General features: G+C 40.4%; 1 protein-coding gene across 4 annotated transcripts in view; it reads left to right on the plus strand.

Annotated features, from left to right (window-relative positions):
* The window catches only part of acacb (acetyl-CoA carboxylase beta), a 58,037-nt gene that overhangs the window by 991 nt on the left and 34,943 nt on the right, over positions 1-22,103 (plus strand). For 2 of the 4 annotated variants that reach the window (XM_062051247.1, XM_062051249.1), the window contains exons 2-10: positions 6,622-7,114; positions 13,407-13,539; positions 15,709-15,847; positions 15,928-16,037; positions 16,141-16,222; positions 16,287-16,385; positions 21,402-21,511; positions 21,589-21,699; positions 21,824-22,033. In XM_062051247.1, coding sequence (XP_061907231.1) covers positions 6,636-7,114; positions 13,407-13,539; positions 15,709-15,847; positions 15,928-16,037; positions 16,141-16,222; positions 16,287-16,385; positions 21,402-21,511; positions 21,589-21,699; positions 21,824-22,033 — 1,473 coding nt within the window. In that variant the 5' untranslated portion in view covers positions 6,622-6,635. Of the gene's footprint in view, positions 1-5,828; positions 5,944-6,621; positions 7,115-12,107; positions 12,290-13,406; positions 13,540-15,708; positions 15,848-15,927; positions 16,038-16,140; positions 16,223-16,286; positions 16,386-21,401; positions 21,512-21,588; positions 21,700-21,823; positions 22,034-22,103 lie in introns of those variants that run through there. The other 2 variants (XM_062051248.1, XM_062051250.1) reach the window with 2 other exon arrangements.

The following is a 22,103-nucleotide window of genomic DNA, read 5'->3' on the forward strand; positions in this document are numbered from 1 at the left end:
TATTTTCCAAAAATAACACCAGCCAAAACATATAACAAGGAAAAACAAAACACACAAGACAAAGCAAATAAAACCAATCCAAACAAAACAATCCCCCGCCCCCACTCACACACACATTCACACATCCATTGAGAGAAGCTTACAGGAACTAGAGAAAATCCAAAATGAAAATTAATTAAAATAATAATAACAAAAAAAAAGATAATAATAATAATCAATCAAAGGTTATTTATACAGCCCTAAATCACGAGTGTCTCAAAGGTCTGCACAAGCCACAACGACATCCTCGGCTCAGATCCCACAACTAAGTTGTGACTAGTGATTAGATGTGTAAGTTTGTGGTACATAATTTGGAGTATTTGTATAATACAGTATATTATGACTACTGAATAACTGTAATGATATATTCCTGAACTGTGTCAAAATACGGTGTTTTCAAAATCTGATATAATCGGCAAGAAAATATCAATCAATCAAAGTTTATTTATATAGCCCTAAATCACGAGTGTCTCAAAGGGCTGCACAAGCCACAATGAATTCCTCGGCTCAGATCCCACATCAGGGCAAGAAAAAACTCAACCCAATGGGATACAATGAGAAAGCGTGGAATAAACCGCATATGTGGGGCCTTCCACCCCTGGGCGACGGGTGCAATGGACGTCGAGTGGATCTAGATCAGTGGTTCTTAACCTTGTTGGAGGTACCGAACCCCACCAGTTTTATATGCACATTCACCGAACCCTTCTTTCGTGAAAAATAAAATGTTTTTTTTTTTCAAATTCAAGAAAAAGTTATGTTTTTTTACTGGTGCACAAAATGAACCGTGCATGAACATCACCTTGTTCAAAGAACAAAACCAACACAGTACATGAACTCACAACAAATTACACACCTTACACACATTACCATGAATTGATTAACGTGGACCCCGACTTAAACAAGTTGAAAAATGTATTCGGGTGTTACCATTTAGTGGTCAATTGTACGGAATATGTACTGTACTGTGTAAACTGTACTGTTTCCTATAATGTATTCTCTTCCTTTGCAATCTGCTAGTAAAAGTTTCAATCGATCAATCAAACAACCTGCAAATCAGATGGAAAATTAGAGGGAACATTGTTTGGGGGTATCCATAATACGCCGATAGGGAGAAGTTTTTATTTACACGATAGGTCGGATGTGTCTTTACCTCCGTGGCGGAGGCTCCGCCGAACCCCTGAGGCCGACTCACCGAACCCCTAGGGTTCGATCGAACCCAGGTTAAGAACCACTGATCTAGATCATAGTGTGAGAGTCCAGTCCATAGTGGGGCCAGTCGGAGATCGTCTTGGGTGGAGACAAGTCAGCAACTGATGCAAAGATTAATGGTCCATCCCGGGTCCCGACTTTGAACAGCTAGCGCAACATCTGTGGTCACCTAATCTGAGAGCAGAAAAGAGACGGCAGATCAACTGGTCTAAAAGGGGGGTCTATTTAAAGGCTTAGAGTATACAAATTAGTTTTAAGATGGGACTTTAATGCTTCTACTGAGGTAGCATCTCTAACTGTAAAATAACAATAATTCATACATTAACCATCTGACCAAACCAGTCTATTGACTTTTGCAGTCAAGATATTTCATCACAGGGCCCCAGAAGTCCTCCCATTTTCTTTGAGTGGATTGTCCGCTGTATTACAGTTTCTCCATATGTATAACTGAAACAAGTTCATGCAGCCAATGTTGAAAGGATGGAGGAGTTGGTGTCTTCCATTCTGCCAGTATGAGTTTCTTGGCCAGCACTGTACCCATTAAGAGTGCAGATTAGGTGTAGAGGGGAAGAGTTAATGAGTCCACTGAACATCCAAACAGGGCTAAGTCTCTGTCAGGAAAGAATGGGCTTTGGAAAACTTCAGAAAAAAAGAGAAAATCCTTGACCAAAATGTACTGATGACTGAACAGTGTATGTAACATAACCTTAGAATAATGAAACCTATGTATAACTTTGAACTGAAGTAACCTGTGTCTACTGTTTATTGAACATTTATGAATGCATGAAAGTGCAGTTGTCCATACCTCGTTAGGGAGACCATCACCCATTTCTTTTTCCCATGGTCTCTTAATAGATAATTAACATCTGGTTTGAATATATTGGATTTGGAGAACTTCATGAAAGGATATACAGTATAGGCCAAAAGTTTGGGCACACCTTCTCATTCAATGCGTTTTCTCTATTTTCATGACTATTTACATTGCAGATTGTCACTGAAGGCATTACAACTATGAATGAACACATGTGGAGTTATGTATTTAACAAAAAAAGGTGAAATAACTGAAAACATGCTTTATATTCTAGTTTCTTCAAAATAGCCACCCTTTGCTCTGATTACTTTTTCGCACACTCTTGGCATTCTCTCGATGAGCTTCAAGAGATAGTCACCTGAAATGGTTTTCACTCCACAGGTGTCATAGTTTTGATGCCTTCAGTGACAATCTACAAGGTAAATAGTCATGAAAATAAAGAAAACGCTTCGAAATGAGAAGGTGTGTCCGAACTTTTGGCCTGTACTGGACGTATTCTCCACTTAAATGGTTTTCAAACGTTTTCCACCAAGTACCACCTCAAAAATACTTGGCTCTCCAAGTACCACCATAATGTCCAACGTTGAAATACTGTAGCCTGATAAGCCTAAGTATTCATTAAAAACAAAGCAGAGGTTTTATTTACCAAGTATATTTAATATTTTTGGCCGCATTGCACACAGTTTGAACAGTAACACTGGCTTGAGTCATAGCATTATAATATCTAATTGACTATTCGGCATACAACTTGTGATACACGTACCACAGTTTGAGAATCACTGTTCCACTTGATATCTACTTGCAGTCATTATAATCTGTTGTACTGTTTTGCATTCTAGAGTTGAGTCTGATCCAATTAAATGCTAACCCTAATTATCCAGCATAACCTCTGACCACTTCAGAGTGAGGGTTTGCTGGTAACGTCTGGCAGAGTCTCCTGTCAGAGAGAGTTTCAATTCCCACCTCTGGAAGAACTTTGAACATGTCACGAGGGAGGTGCTGGACATTGAGTCTGAATGGACCATGTTCCGCACCTCTATTGTCGAGGCGGCTGATTGGAGCTGTGGCCGCAAGGTAGTTGGTGCCTGTCGTGGCGGTAATCCTAGAACCCGTTGGTGGACACCGGCGGTGAGGGATGCGTCAAGCTGAAGAAGGAGTCCTATCGGGTTCTTTTGGCTCATAGGACTCCTGAGGCAGCGGACAGGTATCGACAGGCCAAGCGGTGTGCGGCTTTGGCGGTCGCAGAGGCAAAAACTCGGACATGGGAGGAGTTCGGGGAAGCCATGGAAAACGACTTCCGGACGGCTTCGAAGCGATTCTGGACCACCATCCGCCGCCTCAGGAAGGGGAAGCAGTGCACTATCAACACCGTGTATGGTGAGGATGGTGTTCTGTTGACCTCGACTGCGGATGTTGTGGATCGGTGGAGGGAATACTTCGAAGACCTCCTCAATCCCACCAACACGTCTTCCTATGAGGAAGCAGTGCCTGGGGAATCTGTGGTGGGCTCTCCTATTTCTGGGGCTGAGGTTGCTGAGGTAGTTAAAAAGCTCCTCGTGGCAAGGCCCCGGGGGTGGATGAGATCCGCCCGGAGTTCCTTAAGGCTCTGGATGCTGTGGGGCTGTCTTGGTTGACAAGACTCTGCAGCATCGCGTGGACATCGGGGGCGGTACCTCTGGATTGGCAGACCGGGGTGGTGGTTCCTCTCTTTAAGAAGGGGAACCGGAGGGTGTGTTCTAACTATCGTGGGATCACATTCCTCAGCCTTCCCGGTAAGGTCTATTCAGGTGTGCTGGAGAGGAGGCTACGCCGGATAGTCGAACCTCGGATTCAGGAGGAACAGTGTGGTTTTCGTCCTGGTCGTGGAACTGTGGACCAGCTCTATACTCTCGGCAGGGTCCTTGAGGGTGCATGGGAGTTTGCCCAACCAGTCTACATGTGTTTTGTGGACTTGGAGAAGGCATTCGACCGTGTCCCTCGGGAAGTCCTGTGGTGAGTGCTCAGAGAGTATGGGGTATCGGACTGTCTGATTGTGGCTGTCCGCTCCCTGTATGATCAGTGTCAGAGCTTGGTCCGCATTGCCGGCAGTAAGTCGGACACGTTTCCAGTGAGAGTTGGACTCCACCAAGGCTGCCCTTTGTCACCGATTCTGTTCATAACTTTTATGGACAGAATTTCTAGGCGCAGTCAGGCGTTGAGGAGATCTGGTTTGGTGGCTGCAGGATTAGGTCTCTGCTTTTTGCAGATGATGTGGTCCTGATGGCTTCATCTGGCCAGGATCTTCAGCTCTCGCTGGATCGGTTCGCAGCTGAGTGTGAAGCGACTGGGATGAAAATCAGCACCTCCATGTCCGAATCCATGGTTCTCGCCCGGAAAAGGGTGGAGTGCCATCTCCGGGTTGCGGAGGAGACCCTGCCCCAAGTGGAGGAGTTCAAGTATCTCGGAGTCTTGTTCACGAGTGAGGGAAGAGTGGATCGTGAGATCGACAGGCGGATCGGTGCGGCGTCTTCAGTAATGCGGACGCTGTATCGATCCGTTGTGGTGAAGAAGGAGCTGAGCCGGAAGGCAAAGCTCTCAATTTACCGGTCGATCTACGTTCCCATCCTCACCTATGGTCATGAGCTTTGGGTTATGACCGAAAGGACAAGATCACGGGTACAAGCGGCCGAAATGAGTTTCCTCCGCCGGGTGGCGGGGCTCTCCCTTAGAGATAGGGTGAGAAGCTCTGTCATCTGGGAGGAGCTCAAAGTAAAGGCGCTGCTCCTCCACATCGAGAGGAGCCAGATGAGGTGGTTCGGGCATCTGGTCAGGATGCCACCCGAACGCCTCCCTAGGGAGGTGTTTAGGGCACGTTCGACCTGTAGGAGGTCACGGGGAAGACCTAGGACACGTTGGGAAGACTATGTCTCCCGGCTGGCCTGGGAACGCCTCGGGATCCCCCGGGAGGAGCTGGACGAAGTGGCTGGGGAGAGGGAAGTCTGGGCTTCCCTGCTTAAGCTGCTGCCCCCGCGACCCGACCTCGGATAAGCGGAGGAAGATGTATGGATGGATGGCACTTCAGAGTAATGTCAACACATACCAGAATAGTATGTAGCAGTCAGTCCTAATCAGTGCTGTGTATGGTCCTAATAACCCTGCAATGCCACCCAGTGGACAAAGGGGAGTTTTCTTATTTCACTTACTTCAAAAGGCAAGGACAAACGATAACATTTGTGTATAGTATTACAAGTATGTTTTTGGTACACAATAAGATCCAATACTATAGTTGGTGTTGCATTTGCTCCTTGCAGCGATATAGAACTGATCTGCATCATACAGTGTATGTATTATTTTCTCTGTTTAGCTAAGTGATGTGACAGGATTAGCAGTAAAGTAAAGGAAAATAGGGCAAGTGAATATAAACGTGTGTACAGTCAGGGCACTAGCCACAACATTAGGTACTCATGCACAATCTAATGAGACTTTATACAAGAGATGCTTGGATATGTTCCTAGCCCAGTTCAACCATGACAAGAAAAATAAATAGCAGGACTGTCTTCAAATAAGTCGAAGATCTGACAATTCGATTTGGTGGAGTCTGCGTCCACTATCTTTGCAGTCTAACCGTCAGATATTAAACCTGGCGTGACTTCACGTAAACAGCTGGGTGTGTTTTGCCCTCACGTATCTCTTAAATCTGTTTGTCTGCAAGCAAGAACATTTCACCAATAGTGGTGGGGAGATGTTTCTACATGTGGCACGTAGTCGAGGCTCGTCGGGATGAGCTGCTGTTAGACACGGAGTTTGCAAGCCTTTTTTGCAAGCCGAAACCCGCCGTCGGCCTGCAGAAAATCGGGTTGGGACGAACCACCTCGCCACGGTGGTTTCGCGCTCCTTTTGCAAAGGTAATGATCCTTCCGCTGGTTTACTTCCTTTATTTAGTCAAATTTGGTGTCCCTTTGGTGCTGCGGTAGAGCCGAGAACACCATAAACTGTGCTTTACTTTTTTTTGAGGTGTAAAAAGTTGCAAATCAGATCTTTGTTTAGTTCACTTTATTGAAAGACTATATTAATTTTTATAAATATATTTAACTGGGAATATTCCCGTAAATGTGCTAGAGCACACCCATGTGACGTTACTGAAACTTAGTCAGTATACACTACTCCATCCATCCATTTTCTACCGCTTGTCCCTTTCGGGGTCGCGGTGGGTGCTGGAGCCTATCTCAGCTATCTGTTTATTTCTCTTAAAAAGAATGCCAAAGATTCGACTGATCGTTGACTCTGGGCAAAATGAAAATCCTTAAGGTTGAAGACAACCCTGAAATATAGTGTCATTTAGTACTTCTGTGACAGTGCCATTTTAAACTGAATTACAATAGCTTTAGGATGGCAGAATATCTGTCGTAGCTCTTGTACTGGATCTCATTAGAGCAAATGTACCTAAGGTTGTGTATTTTAATATTTATTTGTTTAATTGCAAATAGTTGTAAACATTATATTTTGCTCTCTGAATATTTGCTCACATTTTAGATGGACTTTTTAAAATGTATTCATTCTTTTTTCCCCCCCTTTATTGTCAGGAGGATGTCTGGGAATGCTCACATTAGCAGTTTTAGGATTAATCCTATGGATTTTTTTTCTCCTGCGGAGGATTAATATCAATACAGCATCAATGCCCGAGAAAGGAGAGGAAATGTCATCAGGCAGCGGTCCTCCTGCACTACCGGAGGATGTGCCTGTTGCACACTCCCCTCATCCAGACAAACTGTGTGTGTCAACACACCAGGAGAATAACAATCTCCAGGCTCCCGGATCATCTGTAGGACCTCATGTGAATGAGCCTATCATCACCCCAAAAACTTCAAGAACCAAAGCGCCAATGCTTAGATCCGGGCCCGAGGCGAGGGAGCGTCTCAAATTTATTCTGGGAGCATCGGAGGATAATTCTTCAGACGACGAGCCGTTGGTAGCCAAACCACCGAGTGGAGCGTTTCAGCCATCGAACTGCACCGCCAAATCTTCTCGTCATCAGGCATCCTCTGAAGATCCACAGTCCAGTTCCTCAGGCATGAAGTAAGATAGTTTTGTTTAATGTTTTATATAGTGTGTTGAGTCAAACATGTAAGTGTAAACTTGCACACCTCAGTAGACGTGGGAATCTTTGGGCACCTTACGATTCGATTACAATTACGACTCGGGAGCTAGTATTCGATTAAAAATCGACTATTGATGCATCTTTAATTTATGTACAATAATGCAGTTTTACATTTCTTTTCGTTTCACTAAATAAGCGTTTATCACTTGTAACTTTTAAAAACCGTGGTTTTCTAATGAGAAACAATTAAATAATTCACATCACATTTAATAAATTAATGGAAATGTGTGCAAAACTGCAAAATAAGTGCCCTATAATAAAGGAGCTGGTCGGATCTTTTGGTGAGGTGGCTCACTGTAATCAGCCAAAATATAGAACTGTCTTTACTTTATTTACCATAAATAAATCGATTATCCATTGTTGACGTTTACTAATAGATTTTATAATATTATCCTTCATGTCCGAATTGCGATGCATCTAGAAATTGATTATTTCTCCCACCTCTACATCTCAGTAACAGTTAGTCTTGATTAGTGTGTCCTCATTTTGTGGGATGTCTGCCCTCAGCCAGTGAGTGTTTTTATGGTCCTGCATGCCATGTTTACAGAAAGTGCCCCTTATCACCTGACCGCAACAAACTGACCTGTGCTATTGTCGGCCACTGCACACCCCCTCGCACTATTATTGAAACCAGAGCGTCTTTTAAGTTTGTCCTGTGACTACAGGTCAAAGCACGGCCAATCACGGGGCAAAGGACACCTACAAATACTCTTTGTAATTAATTTAATGTGGTGCATGATAGTAATGGTACACAAAACATCCAACATATTAAGAGCTCAGTTCAGCAAGTAACAAAAGGCTAGTTTTGACTTTGTGCAACCCTTCTTGAAAGATAGGAAAATAAGAAAATTATAGTTTGAAAGTTAAGTGAAGTAAGCAGATCCACATTGAAATAAGTAAAACTCTAGCATTACTTGTTGTTAAGTGGAAGGCTTTATGATTTTGATAGCCAATTTCATGCAATTAAACACACATCACCTTTGCAATACACTTTCATAATTAATATTTATTTGTTTTAATTAGTGCTGTCAAATGATAAATTGTTCTAATTAGATTAATCACAGGGTTGCTGTGGATAGATTTTGATTAATCACAATTAAATATAATTCATTTAAATCCATATTATTGATTGTGTAATTTTGATTAATCACAATTAAATATAATTCATTTAAATCTATATTATTAATTATGTAATTTTGCATGAGCAAATATTCTTAAGAAATAAGGTGAATATAAAGGCATCTAATGTGTTTATGGAACATCATGTTCATGGTAACATAAAACCTGTCTGTTTTTCTGAGCAAAAGTATCCACAATAATGTAAACTTGTTACTACTTCTTTTCACTAATTATTGTGCTATTTTAAAGGGGACCTATTATGCAAAACCAATTTTTCTCAGTCATTGGTACCTGTTTTTGTGTATTTGGGTATTGCATAAGTCCCAAAAAATTGAAATCAAACCATGGAGGCATAGCGGACATATTGAACAGTTTAACAGTCTTGCCTTTATTTCATAGTTCCTCTAAACCAGGGGTGTCAAACGTACGGCCGCGGGTCGTACGTTTGACACCCCTGGTTTAATCCGGCCCGTGGCCCGCAAGAAGTTTGCTAAATATAAAAATTAGCTGCATTTTTTTAATGAAAGAAACTGCTGTTCTAAATGTGTCCACTGGATGTCACAATAGCAATTCATGTGTATCCCACGTCACACATGACACTGTTTAAAGATGACGTGTCAACTGACTTTAAGCGCCCTCTGGATTGGCTGCCGCTACTCCAACAGCGCAGGTGCAAGCAATCAGCTGCTCCTTTTGTGGTGGGCAACATACTAATGCAGTATCGACGCAAAATACCTTCTTTCATTGTAAATTATCCACTCAATGGATGAAATAACAAAACTGAAAGATGCAAAGACTTAAGTCAAATTGACCATCATCTTTGTAGTCAGAGTTCCATGCAGCGCTTGCTGAACTCCATTGTAAAAATGTGTTTTTCTATATATGTTTTGTTTGTTCTATTTTATTTTGTACTTAAATCTACTATGTTCATATTGTTAAAGTTTGTAGTTATGTTACTATGATTTTGACTATGGTGTCATTATGATAAAATAATTTTTCATCATTTGAATGATGATAAATTAATGTGTTGTGGCAGTTGCGGATTTCACTATTGCGGCGGTTTTAGGAAACACTCGATTGCTTTTCCAAACGTTTTTAATGAACAGGAAGTTCTTAAAGTTAAATGACTTGAACAAAAAAAAAACACTGAGACAAAGTCGAAATTCATTGTGTTCTTCATGGTGGTTTTGAAACTGCACCAATTTTTTTCCTCAGAATTTTTAACTAACTCGAAGTGTTTTGCCAAGAGGATTATTTGTAATATGTACATTTTCAGAATATGCTTGTTCTATTTTTGACGAAGTAAGACAAAGAAAACAGTCTGAAGTTGTCTTCATTTAAAAGTTTTAATGCCATGATTTTACTAGTCTGGCCCACGTGGGAATAGATTTTCCTCCATGCGGCCCCAGAGCTAAAATGAGTTTTGAGACCTTTGCTCAGAAAAGAATAATTTGGAATTTGCCCCATAAGTGCCTTTTTTCCATTAGTGACGTCAGGGAATATCTCCATATATGGTCAAAATTTACCTGAAGTGCTTTGCGTACGTCGGCCATTGTAGCCTGACGCTGTAGTCAGCAAGTTCCTTTTTTCTTCTTCTATCCTCTTATTGAGCATCCTCCGTTGTTGCCATTTCTAATACAAAGTAGTGTACAGTTCGAACTTCGATCTGTCAGGAGACTTCATATGGAAGCGCTAAAAACTACAAAATGGATGACGGGGAGAAGACGCAGTGGAACTAGAAGCATGTAAATAAGTCCGCCCACAAAACGGCGCATTCTGAACAGATTGTCAGAAAGCAGCTTTAAGACGGTCTGTAAAACATGATCTATGCAAAATGTTGACCAAAGAACCACCATTACATGTTATGTAGACCAGTTGTCCCCAACCACCGGGCCGTGAATCGATTGGCACAAGAAATAAAAAAATACAAATAAAAATTTAAAAAATTAAATATATTTTTTTATTAAATCAACATAAAAAACACAAGATACACTTACAATTAGTGCACCAACCCAAAAAACCTCCCTCCCCCATTTATACTCATTCACACTCATTCGCACAAAAGGGTTGTTTCTTTTTGTTATTAATATTTCTGGTTCCTATATTATATATCAATACAGATCAATACAGTCTGCAGGGATACAGTCCGTAAGCACACATGATTGTATTTTTTATGACAAAAAAACCACACACAAAAAAAACAAATTTTCAAGCGTTAACCGGTCCGCAGTTACAAAAAGGTTGGAGACCACTGATGTAGACCACAAGGAAGTGTTATAAATATAGAAAAAGAATAATAATATGACTCATGGTTCCAAGCGTCGACTGTTCCGTCATGTCGAGGAGGATGATTCTAATATACATTTAAACCACTTCCTTGTGGTCTAGGTCAGTGGTCCCCAACCTTTTTTGGGGGGGGGGGGGGGGGGGGGGGTTGATTTAATAAAAAAATTAAAAAATGTACCGGTAATTTATTTTTATTTTTACCAATCGATCCACGGCCCGGTAGTTGGGGACCACTGGTCTAGGTAATATGTATTGGATATGCATTGTGTAAATTCTTCGTACGTTTTTGCTCAACAGTCCCTTTATATCCTGTTTTTTGAGTTTGTCTGCAAGATCTTCGTTTCTGGAGGTGTTCCCAGATTGCAAATGAAACCACGCCCCATCCTCCCTAAAAGTACCAATTTATCTTTAAAAAATGTACACTGTTTAGATATAAAGTATATCCAGAAGTCGTCGCCACTGTCTTTTTTCCAGACAGCATGGAAAATAAACTTAAACGTTGTATTCTCTCGGTCATGACTCAGAACATTAGGTACACTGCCTGAAATGCATTGCCTGACACATTTCAGGGATTTAGACTCATTCTGTGCTGAATATGGGTTAAATGTGTTAAACTTTTAATCTGATTCATAACGATATTGGAATTAGGACAAATTCATGCATTCAATTGGATAGACCTAGTTTTAATATTAGCAGTGGTTATCTTATTTTACTAGGACTGTCAAATTTTAACGTGTTAACGCATGTGATTAATATAAAAAAAAAATTGCAATAATCATGAATAAATCACACAATTTATTAACTTAACCGCAGATGTTTTTTTCTGTAAGGTGGCGTAGGATGCTATATGCAACGGAGGTTGCACATTTTACTTCCAAATACACACCTGACGATAAAACCAAGGTAGTTTGCATTTGTTATTGCACCACAACAAGTTTAAGATAGCATATTATAAACAAAACACGTTTTCAGGCAGCCGCTAGCAAGAATGCTACAGCACATTGGCAACAAGCAGTGTTGTCAACAAAAGTACCACAAATAAGTGAAACACTTTTGTAGCAACTGTGATTGATCGTCCATCCATCCATTTTCTACCGCTTGTCCCTTTCGGGGTCGCGGGGGGTGCTGGAGCCTATATCATGATTAGTCCAAATTCAAAAGTGTGCTTAACTTGATTTAAAAAAAATAATGATTTGATAGCACTACATTTTATACTTGAATGACATGCTCATAGCTTCAGACCACACAGGAACAGATTATGTCTATGATGGAGGAAAATGGTTTAGAAATCTAAACAAAATGTTTCACTAGCTTTGTGGAATGGTTTGTGTTTACTTTAGTGGTTCCTTTTGAATATTCAAATAAGACCAAAACTTGGCCAGTCTTACAAAAACTCAAGCCGCCCTATGTCCAAGAGCAAATATTTCCCATGTGCTTAAAGTAGTTCCCTTCTTCAAATGAACAAACGCTTTGTTCTCTCCCACTGTTGGCCCTGCTCTGTCTCAACTCGTAATGAGCGGCTTGTGATCGGTCCTATCTTTACTTGTGGGAGGGCGGAGAAGCAAAAGGCACAGCTTGACAGGAAGTGTAACTAATCTTACCGTTAGAACACACAAGGTTACAAAGGGTTGCTACAATATGGAAGGAGATATTTGTCAAAGTGCCACCTGGTTCCCGTATCTCCAAAGGTCAGTCCATTTTGAGTGTGTCATTTGACACCGTATATGGGTGTTTTGTGTTAAGTTTCAACATTTTATACATGTCTGCAATCAAAACATCTGCAGGCTTGTTTCAACAAATATTGCTCATGCTAGGTGTACTGTAGTTGGAGCTTATATTGGTATTTGTTTAGTTATAGCAACAAGCTCCGTCTGCAGGAGGGAAGTGTACAGTACAAACAGTTGTTAACTGCTGTGTGGCGTCACCGCTTCTGTTATGTTGCTTTTATCAGTAAACACTGTAAAGAAAAACATCAGAGAATTGATATTAACATTGTTTGACAACTGAAAAGGGAGCAACAAGTACAGTCACTCGCAGTTTAGGGATGTGTACATGCAGATTCTACTGTTTGCATGCACTTCAATGCAGAACTGCGTGCCAATTTCATTGATGGTGTCCTAACCGGTCGGGGTAAGCAAGCATTTCAACAACAGTTCCAGTCACTAACGGGCCAACTGCTGTGATCCTTTGGAATTGACTGTGCTTAAATGCCTTTTCCTCAGAGGTGTGTCATATATTTATCCCTTCAGATTTAGATTTAATCTATGTATAAAGGCCCAATACTTCAGAGACTTCAAGGACTTCAAAGACTTCAGGGATTGTCAACTCCATACGCATAAAAGAGAATAAAGACCATTTTTCTCTCACCCTATACTCTGGAGTAGATTTCTAAGCTTCCAAGTGTTTTCTGAGAAACACTTCTTTTTTTTTTTTTACTACTCACTATCATAATGTAAGTATAGAGGAGTCTCAATGCACTTTTAGAACATTCCTATACTTTGACAATTTAATGGTGTAAATCTCAACAGTATCACTCCCATACTACTGTTAAGAATACTTCTACTTCTAGCATGTTATGGCTAAAGTTGCACTTGACAACAGCAGATAGCAAGATAAGGCCCGAGATTGGCTGGTTCAGACACAAACTGTACTTTGACTTTTGATTTTCATAGCCTATTTTCTTCTTGTTGACTGGTACCGCTTCTCAGCTGTTTACCTGTGTGGCTTTATTTGGGGAACTTCATCTACCTGGCTTATGGAGGGAACATAGGGCAAGACAATTCATTCTAAGGTTTTCCTCCCCAGGCCCAGCATGTCTGGTCTACACTTGGTGAAAAAAGGACGTGAACACAGAAAGATGGATCTACAGCGGGACTTCACTGTTGCCTCGCCTGCTGAGTTTGTCACTCGCTTTGGTGGCAACCGTGTCATTGAAAAAGTAAGATAAAGAGAAAACTGTTGTTTAACGTTGTTATTAACATGGATTGGTCTGTGTGTTTGTCTTTTGATGAATCACTCTGTATTTTTTATAAGTGTGTGTGTGTGTGTGTGTGTGTGTGTGTGTGTGTGTGTGTGTGTGTGTGTGTGTGTGTGTGTGTGTGTGTGTGTGTGTGTGTGTGTGTGTGTGTGTGTGTGTGTGTGTGTGTGTGTGTGTGTATATATATATATATATATATATATATATACATATATATATGTATATATATATATATATATATATATATATATATATATACATATATATATGTATATATATATATATACAGTATATATATATATACAGTATATATATATGTATATAAATATATATATATATATAAGATTATATATATATATGTATATATACATTTATGTATATTTATAGACATTTATATATATATATGTATATATATATGTTTGTATACATTTATGTATATTTACATTTATATATATATATATATATATATATATATATATATATATATATATATATATATATATATATATATATATATATATATATATATATATATATATATATATATATACACATTTATGTATATTTACATACATTTATATATGTATGTATGTATGTGTGTGTGGGTGGAGGGTGTAAGGGTGTAACAAATACATGTATTTGTATATCAAATCGGTTCTCATTTGTATTGAAAAGAACGCAACGCACTGATTTCCCACTTACAAGTACAGTAGTATTAAGAAGTGTACCTTCAGCAGAGTGACTAAACAACTACATTTATGACTATATTTTTTATTTTTTATTGGAGAATTACCTGCCAGCAGATGGCAATTGCATTTTCATGCTTCATTTTAAAAATCCTTGAACACAAAAGCTAAGAAGTCTGTTTTGCATTTTTTCTCTCTCACTGTATCGAAAATGAAGGGGACCTTGAGGATGCCGTACAGTTACACCCCTGATATAAATGTATTCAAATTAAAATCATGTACATGTATCTTTTGGCGGCCAAAAATTCAACAATGACGTCAAAGTAAGCTTTTGGTTACAGTTTGGCCTTGGCATAGGTCTGCAAAGTACTGATTGTCCTTGTAGTTATAAGGGCTGAGTTTTTTGCCCAGTAATGTGTCAGTAAATTGTGTTTTACACATATTTAGGTGTCTAACAATAGGAAAATGTCATATCACTGCTGTTGTGACCAAAATGTTTACAGTTATCATTATTATCGCTGTATTGTTGAATGCTTAAAATAGGTAAATGGATTATACTTGTATAGCGCTTTTCTACCTTCAAGCCTTTAAATTACTCAAAGCGCTTTGACACTATTTCCACATTTTCCCATTCATACACACATTCGCACATTGATGGCGGGAGCTGCCATGCAAGGCGCTAACCATGGCCCATCAGGAGCAAGGGTGAAGTGTCTTGCCCAAGGACACAACGGCCATCACTAGGATGGCGGAAGCTGGGCTCAAACCTGGAACCCTCAAGTTGCTGGCATGGCCGCTATACTACCCGAGCCACGGCGTACATGTACACACACGGAAATCTATTGATTTTTTTTTTTTAATAGACCCACTATAAGAAAGCTGTTTTGTGTTTCTTATGCTTATGCTTTACTTCATGCTATTCTGTTCAGCGATCCTTGAAGGCACTGTAAAAACACTTTTATGTCATAGTCCTCCGAGTATATATTGATCACTCTGTACTTAGAGGCCACAGTTTGTAAGTTCAATGTACACAATTGAATATCTGAGTTCCTCACACATTAATGTGTTTATACAAGTTTAGATTAGAGTATGGCGTTTCTTAATAGAGAATGACGTTAATGTGTCTTGTATTCATTTTAGCGTTTAATCTCGTCAGCTATCACCAGTCTGTCTGTGAGTTTATCAAAGTGTGGCTATGAAGCACGGTTTTTCAATAATTTTTACTAAAAATGGTAATACTAACCGTCAAAAGTTTTACCGCAGTTACGATTAATACCGTTTATCGTTACATCCCTATATATAATACATTGATAAGTGACCTGATGCAACTAACTCTTCTTAGCTTTATTTTTGCCGTTCTCTTATTGTTCTAACTAGTGTCATGTTTTTTTTGCTGTGTGAGTCACTCAATGTTCTGCTAGCCAATCGAGTGTTTCTACAACAGGTGTTGATCGCCAACAATGGCATTGCTGCAGTCAAATGCATGCGCTCCATCCGTCGTTGGTCCTACGAGATGTTTCGCAATGAGCGGACAATTCGCTTTGTGGTCATGGTCACCCCTGAAGACTTGAAAGCTAATGCAGGTGTAACTTGACCCTCACATTTGAACATTTCATCAACGTGCTGCAAAAATGAATCATTATCTCACTGTTTTTGTTTTCAGAATACATCAAAATGGCAGACCATTATGTTCCTGTTCCTGGTGGGGCAAACAATAACAATTACGCCAACGTTGAGTTGATAGTGGACATCGCAAAAAGAATCCCTGTGCAGGTAAAACTGTCTACGTAATTTTTTGGCTGGTTTTCTCTTCTGCCTGTTTGACTTGCTGATAAAAAGTGCAATAAAATACTATTGTCTGTGTCATGATTAACAGGCAGTGTGGGCGGGCTGGGGTCACGCCTCAGAAAATCCCAAACTGCCCGAGTTGCTGAGTAAAGCAGGCATTTCATTCTTAGGTACAACATATTTTTTGTATCTGTATGTGCTTGTGCTTTTATTTTAATGAAGTGTTTATTCTAGGGCCATCCAGCAAAGCTATGTGGGCTCTTGGCGATAAGGTGGCTTCTTCCATTGTGGCCCAAAGTGCAGACATTCCCACACTACCATGGAGCGGATCAGGTGATGTTTTCACCTGTTCTCCTTGTCTCATTTTAGACAATGTAAGCAAATGCTCCTGACGCCTAGACTGATATTGTTTGGTAAATTTGGAAATATAGCAGAACCTCCTCAAAGGTTAAATGCAATCTCTGATAATTATGATCAAATTATGCAAGTCATTGAATTTCAATATTTTTAATTCAATTGATAAAGGGTTTGTATGGTCTCTATATTCAACATTATGTATTATTCTAATTGATCTTTTTTGTAACACTGTTAGTGAATGAAGTGCACATTTGTAGTTGTTTCCCCATGTGTCTACACAATAACTCAGATATGGTAACACTAGCGAGCAGTAGAGAATATGAAGGGATTTTTGGTCCAGAAGATATTTTGCTTTATCCATTATTGATGTGTTTCTTGCTACTAGAGATGTCCGATAACCGATAAATGCTTTAAAATGTAATATTGGAAATTATCGGTATCGGTTTCAACCTCCCGATTTTCCCGGGAGACTCCCGAATTTCAGTGCCCCTCCCGAAAATCTCTCAGGGCAACCATTCTCCCGATTTCTACCTGGACAACATTATCGGAGGAGTGCCTTAAAGGCACTGCCTTTAGCGTCCTCTACAACCTGTCGTCACGTCCGCTTTTACTCCATACAAACAGCGTGCCGGCCCAGTCACATAATATATGCGGCTTTTACACCCACATAAGTGAATGCAATGCACACTTGATCAACAGCCATACAGGTCACACTGAGGGTGGCCGTAAACAACTTTAACACTGTTGCAAATATGCGCCACACTGTGAACCCACACCAAACAAGAATGACAAACACATTTCGGGAGAACATCCGCACCGTAACACAACATAAACACAACAGAACAAATACCCAGAACCCCTTGCAGCACTAACTCTTCCGGGACGCTACAATATACACTCCCCTCCCCATCTCCCGAATTTGGAGGTCTCAAGGTTGGCAAGTATGCTCTAGTATACTCTGGACTGAAGCTGTGTGCCTTATTTGTTTTTGTAACTGTTGTTTTGAGGCATGTTTAATTTTTTTTTTAAATAATGCACTTTGTGAAACTCAAAGTATAGTATTTCCCATAGTTGTAGTGGGTATCAGGATTATCTCAGGGAGAGCATGTCCCAAATTCCAAGCTGCTGTTTTTAGGCATGTTAAAAAAAATGATGCACTTTGTGACTTCAATAATAAATATGGCAGTGCCATGCTAGCACTTGTTTCCATAACTGGAGTTGAAGTTGTTCTCTTATTTTGGAAAACCTTATTTTTGATTGATTGATTGATTGAAACTTGTATTAGTAGATTGCACTGTACAGTACATATTCCATACAATTGGCCACTAAATGGTAACACCCGAATAAGTTTTTCAACTTGTTTAAGTCGGGGTCCACGTTAATCAATTCATGGTAAAGTTACATTGTTTAATGCATCCAGCGGGGCATCACAACAAAATTAGGCATAATAATGTGTTAATTCCACGACCGTATATATCGGTATCGGTTGATATCGGAATCGGTAATTAAGAGTTGGACAATATCGGAATATCGGATATCGGCAAAAAAGCCATTATCGGACATCTCTACTTGCTTTTTTATGTTGTATATTTTTTACATGAGATTTCAAGTTCATTTTATTATCTATTATTACACCCAAAAATGTGTTTTCCTTTACCCTTTCAATATCTACTCCGTCTATTTCAAGTTTTTTATCACATATACTGCTACTCCTCCTCAGTTCTTGTTGGTTCTGTTGATATAATTTAGTTCATATTCTTCCGATCAAAATCCGCTCCTTTTTTAGTGCCCAAATTGCTGATATCTTGTTGTCTGGCCATAAGCTGTTGTCTCAATGCTGCCTTCTCCTCCCTGAAGTTCTCCAAATCAATTTTATCTGTCTCCTTTTTCATGTTCTCCACAACATTGCTGTTGTCCCAATGGGTGTTGTCTTGCTGCTTGGTATCCAACTCTTGGCTCAATGTTGCATTCTCCTCTTTCAGCTTATCCATCTCCTGTCTTAATGCTGTGTTGTCTTCACTGAGAATCTTCATTTCTCTGAACTTTTTAATTTATATAATATCCTCACAATATTATTTTCTTTCTCTGACAATCAGTTCTTGGAGATTTTCGACATCTTTTTATACACCATTGATGTAGTGGATTGAATGACATTTATAGCACTTTTCTCTAGTGACTCAAAGTGCTTTACATAGTGAAACCCATTATCTAAGTTACTTTAAAACAAGTGTGGGTGGCACTGGGAGCAGGTGGGTCAAGTATCTTGCCCAAGGATACAACGGCAGTGGAAGCGGGTATCGAACCTGGAACCCTCAAGTTGCTGGCACGGCCGCCCTATCAACCGAGCCACACCGCCCCGATTACTTATTCTTGTAGATTTACGACATCCTTTTGTACACCCTTGATAATCTGTTAATGGAGATCGTCGCTTTGTATCTCATTGACATTGTTTTGTAGAGTTCCTATTAACACTTTTAAGTCCGGTTTCAATGCTGTATTGCTCTGTTGAGTTTGTCTTATCGGGCTCATGGTTGCTCTTCAGCGAAGTGAAGCCGTTGGTGTTAGCCTCTGCGGAAAGCGGCGCAACTAATGTGTTTTTTCACGTACCTTGCACCAACCAGAGCTGTGTCAGCCTTTCTTGTATATCATTTGTGTGGTCAGCAACGCTTAAAATACTCTATTTGGCCACCCATCCAAATGATCAGAATCAGGTGTCGTAATCACTTGGCCCGGCCACAGGTGTATAAAATCAAGCACTTAGACATGGAGACTGTTTCTACAAACATTTGTGAAAGAATGGGCCGCTCTCAGGAGCTCAGTGATTTCCAGCGTGGAAATGTCATAGGATGCCAACAAATCTGTGCAACAAATCCAGTCATGAAGTTTCCTCGCTCCTAAATATTCCAAAGTCAACTGTCGGCTTTATTATAAGAAAATGGAAGAGTTTGGGAACAACAGCAACTCAGCAACAAAGTGGTAGGCCACGTAAACTGACAGAGGGGTCAGCGGATGCTAAAGCGCATTGTGCAGAAAGTCGGCGACCTCTTTGCACTGTCAGTTGCTACAGAGGTCCAAACTTCATGTGACCTTCCAATTAGCCCACGTACAGTACGCAGAGAGCTTCATGGAATGGGTTTCCATGGCGGAGCAGCGGCATCTAAGCCATACATCACCAAGTCCAATGCAAAGCGTCGGATATAGTGGTGTAAAGCACGTCGCCACTGGACTCTAGAGCAGTGGAGACGCCTTCTCTGGAGTGATGAATCACGCTTCTCCATCTTGCAATCTGATGGACGAGTCTGGGTTTGGAGGTTGCCAGAAGAACGGTACATTTCGGACTGCATTGTGCCGAGTGTGAAATTTGGTGGAGGAGGAATTATGGTGTGGGGTTGTTTTTCAGGAGTTTGGCTTGGCCCCTTAGTTCCAGTGAAATGAACTTTGAATGCTCCAGAATACCAAAACATTTTGGACAATTCCATGCTCCCAACCTTGTGGGAACAGTTTGGAGCGGGCCCCTTCCTCTTTCAATATGACTGTGCACCAGTGCACAAAGCAAGCATGGATGACAGAGTCTGGTGTGGATGATTTTGACTGGCCTGCACAGAGTCCTGACGTGAACCCGATAGAACACATTTGAGATGAATTAGAACGGAGATTGATAGCTAGGCCTTCTCGACCAACATCAGTGTGTAACCTCACCAATGCACTTTTGAAAGAATGGTCGAAAATTCCTATAAACACACTCCGCAACCTTGTGGACAGCCTTCCCAGAAGAGTTGAAGCTGTAATAGCTGCAAAAGGTGGACCGACAGCATATTGAACCCTATTTGTTAGGAATGGGATGGCACTTCAAGTTCATATGTGAGTCAAGGCAAGTGGCCAAACACTTTTAGCAATATAGTGTATGTAATATAATATAAAATATGTACATAGTATATCTCTTCAGGATGCGCCATTTTGTGGGCAGTCTTAACAGCATCAAGGGTTGGAATTGGGAGTTAAATCACCAAAATAATTCCCAGGTGCGGCCATCGCTGATGCTCACTGCTCTCCTCACCTCCCAGGGGGTGAGGGTGATGGGTAAAATGCAGAGGATAATCTCACCAAACCTAGTATGTGTGTGACAATAAAAAAAGAGAAAGATTTACGTGCTTCTACTTCGAATGTGTCTTCTCCCCGTCAGCCATGTTGTAGTTTTAAGTGTTTTCATATCGAGTCTACTGACAGATATGTTAGAACTATACGCTACTTTTGATCAGAAATGGCCACAGCACAGGATTTTAGCATGCATGTACATGTATATGTACATGTATGATGAGCCTGTCTGTCCCACAACAAAAGGATATGGAAAAAGAAGGAATTTAGTGACTTGAACTTCGGACTACAATGCTGTACTTGTCAAAGCTCTTCGGGTAAACCTCTACCATGTATGCAGAAATCCACTGACGTCACATCTTGTTCAACGTCACAAGTCAGGGCAAATCTAAAACGGCTTGTTTGGAACAAGACAAAATTGCCTCCATGATTTGAATTCACATTTTCGTTTCTTATGGGTATGCTCAATCCACAGAAACAAGTGCCAACCGCCAAGAAACAATCAGCCAAAATATTTTAAAATACTCCTAGGTTGGGATAATCTTAAATTGAGGTATCCCTGCAATTTATTTTCAGTTGAAAGATTTGCAGGAAAATTGTTTAGACGATCATTATATTACTTACAGTGTATATTCTTACCTTTCTGCCCTTTCTTTTCAAGAAGGTTGGTCCTTCTTTTATAGTGATTCATCAAAATGCCAAAAAAAGCAGAATATCTTTGTCAAGTCAAGTCAAGTCAAGTCAACTTTATTTATATAGCACGTTTTCAACAACTTTTAAATGTGAAGTGGTGTAGAACTGCACTAAGCAGATTTTTAGACAGCGTTTGTTTTGGATACCTGCTGTTTATGCACTGAGAAAATGTGTAACTTTACTCTGCCTGTTCTTGTACTTCAGGTTTAAGAGTGGACTGGGCAGAGGATGACCAAATACCTGGCAACATAATCAGTGTTCCTCAAGAGGTCTACAGACAAGGCTGTGTTCTTGACATAGACAAGGGTTTGGCGGTAAGCCTTTTGAACAATATTTTCTACTGTTGTACCAAATAACTCAGGTAATTGCATCTTTCTGTCTTTTTTTCCAGGGAGCAAATGAAATTGGTTATCCAGTTGTCATCAAGGCCTCCGAGGGTGGAGGGGGAAAAGGTATCAGGAAAGTAGAATGTGCTGATGACTTTCCAAGCTCCTTTAGGCAGGTTTGTGATTTCTTCACTTACAGTATGTCCATTCTGTGTAGTCCATCTCCACTTCCGCAGTCAAGGTGACTCCTCTAAAACATTTTGCAGTCTGTTTTATGACAAACATATACGTTTGGCGCAGGTTCAGACAGAAGTACCCGGCTCGCCTATTTTCATCATGCAACTGGCCCAGCATGCAAGGCACCTTGAGGTTCAGATACTGGCTGATGAATATGGGAACGCCATCTCTCTGTTTGGCAGAGATTGCTCCATCCAAAGGAGGCACCAGAAGATCATAGAGGAAGCTCCTGCAACCATAGCTGCACTATCGACATTTGAGCAGATGGAGCAGGTCAGTTACTTAATGTATATTTTCGCTCCAACTAATATTATCACCTGCTTGATTTGAGAGATGGCATCTT

The sequence above is a fragment of the Entelurus aequoreus genome, linkage group LG06 (assembly GCF_033978785.1).
Source record: "Entelurus aequoreus isolate RoL-2023_Sb linkage group LG06, RoL_Eaeq_v1.1, whole genome shotgun sequence".
In the NCBI taxonomy this organism is placed as follows: Eukaryota; Metazoa; Chordata; class Actinopteri; order Syngnathiformes; family Syngnathidae; genus Entelurus; species Entelurus aequoreus.